The 13,042-nt window shown below is 39.4% G+C and overlaps 1 protein-coding gene across 1 annotated transcript; it reads left to right on the top strand.

Moving 5' to 3' along the window:
* The first annotated feature begins 3,708 nt into the window (after positions 1 to 3,708).
* On the top strand, positions 3,709 to 12,192 carry LOC135470360 (BOS complex subunit NOMO1-like). The gene is given in 7 exon segments (XM_064749247.1): positions 3,709 to 4,094; positions 5,481 to 5,581; positions 7,058 to 9,113; positions 9,116 to 9,325; positions 9,328 to 9,380; positions 9,382 to 9,822; positions 9,824 to 12,192. Coding segments are annotated over 7 exon segments (3,525 nt in total). The 5' UTR covers positions 3,709 to 3,823; the 3' UTR covers positions 10,217 to 12,192.
* Positions 12,193 to 13,042: the final 850 nt, after the last annotated feature.

Genomic DNA, 13,042 nt, shown 5'->3' on the forward strand with positions numbered 1-13,042 from the left:
GTAATATGTACCTTGTGTATACTAGCAACTGAGAGGATCACCTTAACCACTGGGCCACAGCCCGCTATCTATAATACACTGGTTTTGAAACTAACCTCAGATGCCAACAGTGGTGTTGACCAGTTATTGCAGTTTTGAGTGCAATTGGGAAGTGCCTTTTTTTGCAAAACTAGTAGCACATACGGACACTGTAGCACACCTGTTGACTGTGGCCATGATTACATATTGCTATGTGTTTTACAATGATTTGCAACATCATAACGAAGAACATAACAGATACTGTAACAGGAATTTCTTACTGATTATAACACAAGCCAATGATGATGGTTCGGCGATACCTTTAAGGTTGAAATGGTAAAATATGTGGCTGTTAATAAACTTGTAAGATGACGTGTACTTACCAAAGCTGCTGCATAAAAGGTGAAAGGATTGGCCTACCCCATGGTTGACAAGAATGCTGGGGCTAAGTTCCTTCAAGTAAACCTAAAATTTAAAAAAAAAAAGTACATGTAAATTATGCTTTTTTTCTCTGAACAGGTGCCACATGTATGATAAAAGAAAACTCAAGTGATGTTATAAGAGATTTGTATTTAACATGAACTACATGTTAGTTAATAAATGTGATGACAATGAAGTATGCAACAGATAGAGGAAAATTACCAAGCCTCTGCTTGTATAACAATGGGCAAACTATGGATATGTTACAAGAGAGATTTTAATGAAGTACATCTATGAGCAACACAAACAGTATGAAGTTTACAGAAAAAGTGTAATGGTGTAAGAATGCAATAAAAACAAATGAACAATTATATGTTATGTTAAACTTATAATTGGTATCAAGGCTACCAAAGAGCTCGCCTGTATGAGACACATGAAGGCAAAACTTCAGCTCAAATGATGAATTTGGTAATTAATATGCTCACAGAGATTTATATGCATGTAAAACTTAAGGTCAATACATGGCATACTTTTTAGATACCAACCCTAACACTTTGTATAACAGTGATTCTAATACACAATACACTAAATCAGGAATTCAGTAATTTACGGTATTAAATATGCACACACCCAACCAATGATGGAATATTCCCCAATTGATATTGTGCCCTGCATGTGTGCAAACCCGCAGCTCAACACATGCAGTAGTTTTTGAGAAACCACTCCTAATACTCTGTTTAACATTGATCCTAAACATAATACACTCAGTCAGGAATTCAGCAACTTACAATAGTTAATATGAACACATCCAATCAATGATGGAATATCCCCCTCTTTCTATTGTGCTCTTCAAGGGTGTAAACCCTGAGCTCAATACCTACAAGATACCAACCCCTAACATTTTAACATTTTTTTCTCAATTATTGGATGCAGATGCCGATGCCCAGGGTATGACATAAGGTACAAAGTTTAACCATAGAGGCTGCTGATAACAGAAGCTGCAATACATGGCCATAATGATGCCAGAACAACAAAAACCATTTTAGGAGAAAAAAAAATAACACAAATGCAACATGTAAAGGATATACATGTATGCACAAGCCACAAATAAGTGAACATAAAAACAAAATATGTTTAGAAGGTGCAAATTTGTATGATTTTAAGTCATGGGACTGCAATAATACACAAATACTAACAGAACTAGGGAAAAGAACTGAAGCAGTATGTTGATTAGAACCTGCATTGCTAATGCATGACAAGTTTATAACCATATAAAGGCCTGGTTAATTGAACTGTTTTGGGAACAATTTAGTTGCTGTACAAAGAGAATTGAGCTTAGCACAGATTTTCTGGACATAGCTTATGAAAATTAATGTGCACAAAAGAGATACGGGGGTAAAATAGACATACATTTTATATAAAGCAATGAACACATTATGGGTTAACATTTTTGTTATTATTTTGAGTTTTACGCATATATATTTTTGAGACAGTGTGAAGCTAGGCTTAAAGCATAATATAAACATGCAATCGGGGATTGTTACAGGAGCTTAATGCATGCAAAATTTAAACAAGGGAACAGGTGCATGCTAAAAATGCATGTTGTTGGCATATTGTATAAATGATTAATTTATTTTATTTATTTCATTGGTGTTTTATCCTGTACTCAAGAACATTTCATTTCTTCAGCATTTTGAGTAAAGCATATAAAGTAAAAGGCATGAGGAAAACCAACAAACACAAAATACTTGTGCAAGAAACACTATGGAACATTACTTACATATTGTAGATAGAATAGTCAGGTGAAGACAGAGTGAAGGACAGCAGTGACAGGTTTTGTTATGCTCAGATGAAAAACGAAGTCATGCAGCGGATGGAGCGTTCAAGCAGTTGAACCTTGGAATACTAGGGGATTATTCTTTTTTTGCTAACCATTCACAAAAAAAAACACTTAGAGGTTTTACACAAATTAATTTTTGAGACAGTGTGAAGCCGGGATTAAAGCATAATATAAAACATGCGTTAGGGGAATGTTACAGGAGATTAATGCATGCAACGGTTAAACAAGGGAACAAGTGCAAGCTAAAAAAAACTGCTAATCATTTTTTGCATAAATGATTATTTTATTATTTTATTGGTGTTTGCCCGTACTCAAGAACATTTCACTTCTACAGCAGTGTGGTGGGAGGAAACCGGGCAAAGTGAGGGGGTAACCCACAACCATGCGCAAGTTGCTGGAAGACGTTGCCACGTACAGCCGGAGAGGAAGTCAGCATAATCTACACTTGAACTTGGTGAGAGGATCCTGGGTCATAGGGTAGCACTGGCTAGCTTACCCCTCGGCCACGGAGGCCAATCTTGACTTAATGGTATTGACTAAAGGATATGTGACATATGTAATGCCTTTAGGTTTGATGGGTTGCATAAACAGCAATGTAACATGCATGTAAAAAAGTACTGCTGAGCGGGTATATTGAAATTTGAAACATAGTTCATAAATGGCAGGTGATGCCAGTAGGTGATGTACACGTAGAAGTCTGGGTGCAGCGCATCCTTCCAAGACGTAGTATATCACTAAACTGACATACATCGGTCGCAGAAATGGACAGACGTTACAATCAGCCACGTCATACAGCAGGCTTACTGCGGACAACAAGTATGTTGAGGATAGCACACTAAGAACCAAGGAGCGCGGGGGAAGTAAATGCTTACATATATTTCCGCATAAACATAGCCACATAGTGCTACCACCAACCTCACGTCTGTAACTGCTAAGTTAGACTTATTAAATACTGAGGATGAGTACATGTGATCCACTGACAATGCTAAAATAGAGCACAACAACAACTTTGAAAGTATCCACTGTTGTAACTAGCCTACATTGTACACTGCTGAACTGAAATGGCACAGAATGGCAAGCATAATTCACAGACTGGCGAGCACAAATTCTATTAATTATGACGTGAATAAATTATTACTTAAGAAATAGTAAAAATAAGTGAACTTACATCAGTGGTTGTACCAACACGTGCCATTGGGCCGAAGTTGCATGTGCCACTGACAGATCCGAGTGCCTGAGTAAGAACTACTGTGATTGGACGAAATAGCCAGGTTTGTAAGATACAATCTGATTGAGTCCAACAATTTGCGGTCAAGCCATGGTGTGATGGACGTCCGTTCTCCTGGTGGATTTACTTCCGGTCCCCTCTTGGATGTACTCGTTTTGAATAGAGAAAGGTGCGAGACGCACATTTGACTTCACGACATGTCAACACGACATGCATGGTACGATTTTCGGCAAGCACATTTCGCCGGTTGTTTCACCTGGCGTATTTTCTGTGAGCAGTGTGTGATTTAATTCACACATCACACTTAAATCAAAAGTATGCAATTTACAGAACTGTTGACAAGCTTTCTGTTAGTCTTCAGTTCTTTATCAGTTCGAGTTTTGGCAGATGGCCTTCTTGGGTGTGGTGGATTTGTCAAGTCGGATGTGGGTATTAATTTTTCGTTGGTAGAAGTGAAGCTGTACACAACCCATGGCAGCATCAAATATCAGACAGATTGTGCCCCAAACAGCGGCTACTACCTTATACCTCTCTACGACAAAGGCGACTTCATCCTGAAAGTTGAGCCTCCTCATGGTTGGAGTTTTGGTAAGGATAGAAACAAAATCTATAATGAGATTAATGCATTAGGATTATCGATCCTGTCTTTTGGGATGCTAGATATAGGCCTATGGGACATTGTTTTGCCTTTTGGAAAACTACAACGATCATGTCAAAGGAAATCGAAGTAATAGAGCATAGAATAATTATTCTCATTAGGCATATCACACATTACTCTTTGTTTCTCATCACCAGAACCCCGTCCCGCATATCTTTTTTCTTGTAGACTGATGTTTCCTGACAAAAAAAATGTTTGACAAAAACTCTGTCAAAATACATATGTCAAATAAGCAACATTCAAATTTCAGGATCTGAGCCATTACACTTGCACATGCACATTCAACCTTTACCATGTTCATCTGTGTTGAACACGTCCAAAAAAAAAACTCAATCTATCACAACAGCTCAAGTGGTCTAATGGTATAAGCATCCAGCTACGAACCCAACACTCTTTCTGTTGGAAGATCAAATTCAGAACTGTTCAGAACAAAGGATGAGACGACTTTCTGAAGTAAGAAGTAAGAACTGACAGAGACAGAGACAGATGTCACATGATAGAGACTGGAGTGAGGAAATTCTTACTTATGGTGTTTTTTTTTTTTTTTTATATATGTAACTTGAGCATCTCCACATTCAGTTTTAACCAATGAAAAAATTATGTCAGAAGACACATGGAAATCAACATGTAAATAGCAACAGTGTCCTCACAAATCCCAGAAGAAGTGTTGAAGATCTTGTTCCAGTTCGTCAAAATGTTGGTCAGAATAGATTTACCAGGCAAAAAGCTAACCGTAGAATAGGAGAAATGAAAAGCATGAAGATAATTTAGCATCAGCAATTTTGTTGCTGAACTCTTAATCATCCTGCTGTAGGTATAGTTCTAGTCAGAAAATTTTACTCCATTGCTCCTAATTTCATTGTTTTGCCAGAAATTGTCACCAAAGGTGAACGTATCATGAAATAATGATAATGGAACTGTTTCTCTGCCCACACAAATTTTGCAACGTATTTAGACGAGAAACATCGGTATGCTATCAGCAGATACAGCACTGTAGCTTTATTTAGTATTTCAGGAGTCTCATGAGTTCATGCTGGTTTAGGCGAAAGAAGGTGGGGCTCTTGCAAATTAGCGCATCTGAAAGATGTGACCTAAGGTATAGTTATCCACCACTGATTATTGTCTGCACCAGGTATGGTGAGGTATGGAGATTTGTCAGGCACATGGTAAGTGATGGGAGTTTTCCTCGTGCCTTGAACTTGACAGCTGTTGCACAAATTAGATATTCTTGAGAAAGGCATTCAGTCCTAATCTGGTAAATGAACTAGTTATTTGCTAACTAAAGTGTTCATATATCATGTTTTCGTGTACTTCAGAACCTGCCAGCATAGAACTGCATGTTGATGGGGCCAATGACAAGTGCAGCAAAGGTGAAGATATCAATTTCGTTTTCACTGGATTCTCCGTTTTTGGAAAGGTAACATGTTTGCTATTAACTTCAATTTGACTTCTTTATAGTATGAGCTTACTGCTGTTAAAAAGAATATACTACATATTGTAAGGGAAAATTTGCACTCAGTGGAACAAATTTTGACCTCACAGAAAAATACCAATCTTATCAATGTATATTGTATAGTGATAGAATGGTAAAAAAAAAGTATGTAAAAGTCATGTGTCGCTTTAGTTTAAGATTCCTTTGTAATTTAGCTGATGAGGTCTGCTGTCTGTGAACACAAAATTCATTCCTCTAATGGTGCTTCAGCTCTTGTTCAGTAGTCTCTGCGGGGCTGAGTGTATATGTGGGCATTAATTCCATTCTAGCAGCTGCATGTGTAAGCTACTCCTATTGTAAACTTTCTATCTCAGTGGACGCCAGTGGGCTTGTGCGCTGATCTACAGGTTTACAGGTTTTTCCCTGTCTCACGCGACGTTGGGAAGGATGAATGGATGCCGATATTTCCACCAATAGTTCCTTTATTGATAGCTGGCAGTTGGTTCGCACCGGGAATGCTCAATGTACCTGCAAACTCTCGCCTAGGATAGATGGCAGCTCTCTCTCTCTCTTTCTCTCTACCCAGACTCTTTCACAAGGCGGCTTATATTTATCCCCTCCCCGCTAAGATAGGAATTCTATCTAAATGAACTTTCCCGGTGTGGCCAATCTCAACTTCTAACCAAAACAAATTACATTGTTTTCGATACGTGTACTACCAATCCATTGCCCCCAAGCCATCCACCAAGAACAGGCCAGTTCTTAATGTGAACTAGTTCGGGGTGCATACATCATTGTTTGACTTTGGGCAGGCAGCCCAAGCATGAGTGGCATTTCCAGAATCGACAACAAACAATGCACTGAGCTTTTGTATATTTGTATATTTACAAACATAGTGAGGCATGCACCTAACGTCATGCAGCTATAACAACCACAATACTATTACAGAGAGAACATACAAGATTGCAATGACACGTAATCCACGTATTTTACAATATGTCTTCACCTCAAAAAAAATGGCCATTGAAAAACTGTTAATCGTCTTAATCAGTGTAATTTGGTGCGAATATACACAGAAATCTGTACATGTCGTTGACCACTATTCCATGGCATGACCTCTTTCAGGGAAAGTAAATCTTAGAAATATTTGCATGATAATAATGACAGCTTACCTTTTGTGTTAGTTACAGGCTTGGGAACTTTTTTCCAATTGGCTGATATAATACTTTTTTGTTTAAAATTAAAAAAAAAAGCAGCTGATTTGGTCAGAACAGGTGATTGCTAATGTAATTTGGAGGTGGGGTGAGATATTTTCAAACTTTCTTTAGGATTTTCGGTCTGTTTTTCTGGCCATCAGTTCTCATGCCTGTAGTTAAGCTCAAATGAGATAAGAAAATAAGCATAGGGCTATTAGAAATTGCATTGAAGTGCTTAAAGCCTACACTCTTTATTTGTATATAGGTAATCAGTAAGGGACAGAGCCATGGACCGGAGGGGGTTCCTGTACAGATAAAGAAAGTTAGTGGTGGTGAGGTGATCCAAACCAGCCAAACGCGTCAGGATGGCAGCTATGTCTTTTCCAAGCTCCCCCCTGGGGAATATGTGGTGCAGGCAACACATCCTACCTGGATGTTTGAAAAGGCAGAAACTCGAGTGAAAATCACACAGGACAATGGCCAGGCCAGTGAGAATCTGGTTGTGTCTGGATACGACGTCACTGGGAAAGTGTTTAGTGAAGGAGAGCCCATCAAAGGTGTTAACTTCATTTTGTTCTCCACGACCGTCAAACCCCAGGACATTACCAAATGTGACAAGACACCTGTTAAGGGGTTTAAACATGCAGAGAAAGGCAACCTGTTGTGTCATGTGACATCAGCTGCAGATGGAAGCTTTGTGTTCCCTGTACTGCCTGTTGGGAAGTATGTTGCAATGCCATTCTATAAGGGGGAGCACATCACATTTGACGTGGTACCAGCCAAAGAAGAGTTCACAGTGAATCATGGGTCGGTGAACATAAAAGAACCATTCCAGGTTGCAGGATTTTCAGTAAGTGGGCGGGTGTTAGATTCTGTGAAAGGCAATGGGGTAAAGGGTGCAAAAATTCTTATAGATATGAAGGAGCAGACTGTGACTGGACTAGACGGCTCATACCATCTGGAAAACATGAAAACTGGAACGTACACCATCAGGATTATCGCTGACAAAATCTTCTTTGATGCCACAAGTGTGAAGGTGACCCCCAATACCCCACAGCTTCCCAACATTGTGGCATCAAGCTTCAGTCTCTGCGGCAAAGTGGTGATTGAGAAAATCCCAGAAGGCTTGAGTCAGGTTCCTCCGCAACGGAAGATCACCATCAGCAGTGAAAGCTCGCCTGCTGATGTAATGACAATTGAGACGAATGCTGATGGCACCTTTTGCTCCCCGGTGAAACCTGGTAAATACATTGTTAAAGTGACTTTGTCAGAGAAAGAAATTAAGGCAGGTCTACAGCTGGCTCCAAGTGAGAGGTACGTTGCGATTATTAACCATCCTGTGGAAGATGTGACATTCTCACAGTTTAGAGCCAAAGTGTTGGGCACAGTGACTTGTATAGAGAAGTGTGGGTTTATTGAAGTATCTTTGGACCCTGTTGGCAGAGCTGACCAAAAGCAAATTGTCCAAGTGAAAGATGGCCCTAAAGGAGGAACGTTTAGCTTCAGTGATATTATGCCAGGAAAATATCAAGCAAAACTTCTACAAGACACTTGGTGCTGGAAAGAAAAAACCTTAGAATTTGAAGTGGTGGAGTCTGATGTGAATTCAGGTTTGGACTTTTTCCAGAATGGCTACATTCTCAAATGCAGTTTATCTCATGAAATTTCTCTCCACTTCGCTCATGAGAAGAAAGAAGGTAGTGTGGGATCCTTTGAGTTGAACAAAGGGACAAACCGGTTTTGTCTTGCTCAGCCTGGTGTATACCGGTTAACTCCAGATTCTTGTCATCAGTTTGAACAGGAAGTCTACACATACGATACTTCTAACCCTGCTATGCTTACTCTGTCAGCTGTTAAGCACCTGATTCATGGTAAAATTACCACATCTGAGAAAGCCTCAGACATAGTCATTCAGATACGTCCGTCAACAGATGAAGAGGCACAAGTGACTCTGGGGCCGCTGAAGTCCGAAAATGAACCGGCAACAAAAGACAAAAAGGACCAAAAACCTTCGTCTGTGAAGGGACCATTTGTTTACAAGTTTTCATATTGGGCAAAGACTGCAGAGAAACTTCAGATTGTTCCTCGGGCCAAGGAGCTACTGTTTTACCCTGACAGCGTTGATGTGACTGTTTCAGGCGAGGGCTGTCCTGGAGAAGTTGCAACCTTCACAGCAAAGTTGGGGGTGTTTATTATTGGGAAGATAAACCCTCCCCTAGAATCCGTAAAAGTCAAGGTCATGTCTAAAGATGGGAAAGGAGAACCTCTGCTGCTGGAAACAGGTTCACAGGGAACGTTCAACATTGGCCCCTTGCACTCGGATCGGAGTACAATGTCACTGCTGAGAAAGAAGGCTATATTCTCAGTCCTGTCGATGGAGAACTTGGCCATTTTAAAGCATTCAAATTAGGTGAAATATCAGTCAGAGTTTTAGGGGCAACTGACGAGCCTCTGCAAGATGTTCTCTTGTCATTGAGCGGCGGAAACAGTTATCGTAGCAACAACCTTACTCCAGCCAACGGGACATTAGTGTTTCTTCCCTAAGCCCTGGTCAGTATTTCCTGAGACCTATGATGAAGGAGTATCGCTTTTGAGCCAGCTTCTCAGATGATAGATGTCTTAGAAGGCACAACAGTTAACCCGGTCATTAAGGGTATTCGGGTAGCTTTCAGCTGCTATGGTACAGTAACTTCTCTGAACGGAGAGCCAGAGGCAGGGGTAATAGTGGAAGCTGTAGGACAGGAGGAATGTAGCCAGTTCCAGGAAGAGAGCAAAAGCGAGCAGGATGGTACCTTCAGGATTCGTGGCTTGCAGCCCAAGTGCATGTACTCAGTGCACCTTAAAACAGGACAGGTGAACCAACACATAGACAGATCTGCACCAAAGACTCAAATGTTCCATGTGGAAAATTCTGACTTTAACAACGTCCGTTTTATCGCATTTCGCCGGATGAACCAGATGGATATCAGCGGTAATATCATTACTTCTGACGAGTTTCTACCCACACTAAAGTTGAAACTGTTCAAGGAGGGACAACCCAGATGCACCTATTCACACTGTCAGCATGTCTGTCACCACATTTTTCTACCTACCCTCGTTGCAGATTGACAATCAGAAATACATCTTAAGGATGGAAACGTCCCTCTCTGCTAATTCTTTTGATTATTCATTGCCTGAGGTTTTCTTTTCTGCTAATGCCACATACCATCATTTCACATTCCGATTTGAGCCAAAGCAGAGATCCCTCGACTCGGATCTCACGCAGGGATCTTTCCTGATGCTTCCTATGACCCTGCTCGCAATTGCCTTGGCCTACCATCGCCAGAAGGTCCTTCCCTTCCTGAAGCAAACCTTTGGACAAGTGCAGAGCATGTTGAACAAGCAGTCTTCTCCACATGCCCATGGGGGAGCCTCTAGCCACTGAAGCCGCTGTGTCTAAACGCAAACAAAAAAGTGAGAAAAACGTGATACTTGGACTCCTTAGATAATTTCTTGTGAAGTGAGGTGAAACCATTTATAATGTACCCGTATCATTTTGTCTACACATTTAGTAGGAGTGATCCAGCTTATTGCATTGAACAGTTCATGTTGGATGTGAGGATGTTATCATTTGGCAATCATTAAAAATGTTCGTTGGGGGTAACTAGATCAACCCTCCATAGAAACGCAGCCTAATTCTGTTTTTCTCTCCATGATCATTAGCCAGAATAATAAAACAGAATTACATATTTACCACCCTACTTTTTCTGATATGGTCAGGTTACACCCAACAAAATATTTTGTAAGGATGGCCTTGTTTTTGTCTGTTTTCCTGTCCGGTCTATGCATTGGTTAATTTGTAGAATGAATAGGTGTTTATAGTTTCCTTGATATTGAATTGGATATTTATCAGAATTACCTGTTTTTGTGCATATGTATTATACAGAGGTACCATAAGAATTTTTTTTTCTGTATATTGAGATTTTACCAAACTTGTTTGTTCTAGTTTCAAAGGAATTCCTAACCCAATTCTGTCAGTGTTGTAACTGACAAAATGCATGTTTCAGAAATATACTCAATGGGCATGAAGATCCCTATTAAGGCATTAAGGTTCTAAAAATATTCATTCCTACAATTTTGTGAGAAATGTTTTCAAATCAGTGAATGTAATCCATGAAATGAGTTTTTCTCTTGGCTTTATACCCAGTTTACACAAAATTTAAACTGGATCAAATCTGAACTGGTTCAGTCGAAGCCAGTTGTAAAAATGCCTGCATTCACTCAACCATATGGCCAAGCCAGTTTTAAGCCAGTTCAGGGATTTGCCCGTTCACACGGACACATTTAAGCTGGTTTAGCAAGTATGTCATCTGACCGTTCACACAACACAGATAAACCTGCTCAAACCCTGAAACTGGCTTAAGGCCATGTAGCCAACTGGGGCAAATAAAACCAGATTAAATGCCCCCATTTTGCGCTCACCACTGGAGATGTCAAACTGGCTCAAAGCTACTTTTTGCAAGTTAAACCAACTTAGCTTTGCCCGTGTGAATGGGGTATTAGATTCATTGTGAGTCATTTGTTAATTTTATCTCTCTCTCTATATATATATATGCAGAATTATGTACATATTGTAACTCTTCAGTCTTTGTACATGTATGTGTGTTCTTCATCTATATTTATGTGTATGCTCCAGGATCTGTATGGAAAATATTAACAAGGAAATAGCATTCAGATGGTGAACACCTAAAATTGGTCATCCTCAGCTGGCATGCTTTCATTACCAAAGTTACATAATACAGTAACCATTGTTGTATCTTGTTATTTTCAAAATTGGCATGGCAGTGCATGATTTGATTGATAAAGACATGTAGTAAAAGTTTTACATATTCTGGCAGTTGTTCAGATGGCAAAAGGTACATGTGAAGTTGACGCAAAATCTAATCCAACACACACAAGACTGAAAATGTTTCCTTTTTTACCTTTGTTAGTTCACTCTTGAGTTAAATTTTGGATACTTTATGGATTTGTTTAAATGGTCAACCACATTGACTTGCTTAACAGAAAACAAGGTAATACTTGTCAGCAGTGTTACTTTATGAGGAATAATACCATGTTCTTGCTTGCTCTGCTAACATTACATTATATTTTGTATGAAGTTAAATCAGGCAATGCTTTGTAACATTTTCCCCTGTGAACGGTAATAGATAGGGGTAAGGTCTCTGTAGTAGTGTTTAACAGGTGCTCTGTTCTGAAGAACATGACCTATTCATAAAGCCATTTTCAGACAAGTCAAAATTTAATAATCTTTCCACAAAGCTCAGTATTTGGTACTTGAAGTTGAAAATTGAATACATTTGCCTTAATATAACACTTGTGAGGTGGACAAAACTTTACTGTGTAAAACCGAAAACTAGCTTTAAGATCGTATTTAGATTTTGACTTAAGTCAGAAATGTCTTTGTGAAATCGTTCCAAGGTGCGCATCAGTATGGAAACTATGCCACTGAATTTATGGTGTATCAATGTGGAGCTGCATTTATTTGGAAGGTAGGTTGTGTTATCTTGTTCACACATACCTTTTACCATTGGCTCTACTTATAAGTATAAACATATTTGTCATATTGGGAAGATGTACCTGCTTTGTTGTAAGAAGAGTTTAAAGACAACTTTGCCAGAGTATAAGGTGGCAAAGTACTGGGGGTACATTTTGAAGTAAGTTAAGTGACTATATAAAGGGCTCTTCGTGAAATCCGAATGTTGCAAATCTTGTTCTTCAAGAACCTTAAAATAGGTAGAACAATTAAACCAATGGTCAACACTAAAGTAATACATACTGGTGAGAACATGAAAAATGTTCAATCTAAAGGTATTTTTATGTGACTTCGTTAACATCAAGAATTAGTTGTAAACCATCTCTGTGCAGGTCTTCACTTTCATGTTTGTGTGATCATGTCATGGGAAGTCTTTGGTCCCCAATATTTTCCCAAACCCATGACAACAGAATTTTAGGAAAACAAGTTTAGTTCCTTACTTCAGTGTTACTACAGCCACCCACCTGATGTACACCTTAAATTAAAGGCAGTCAATATATACCCAGCGACTTTGGATATGATCACAAGTTTTTTTCCTTCAATGTATATACCCAGTGGCTGTGGATATATACAGAAATTTTCCCTATATACGCAGCGCCTGCAGCTGTGGATATCATGTGAATTTTATTCTTACATACCTAAAGGTAGGCAGCAGGCTGCAGTGTAGTGATTAGAAGA

The sequence above is a fragment of the Liolophura sinensis genome, chromosome 7 (assembly GCF_032854445.1).
Source record: "Liolophura sinensis isolate JHLJ2023 chromosome 7, CUHK_Ljap_v2, whole genome shotgun sequence".
Lineage (NCBI taxonomy): Eukaryota > Metazoa > Mollusca > Polyplacophora > Chitonida > Chitonidae > Liolophura > Liolophura sinensis.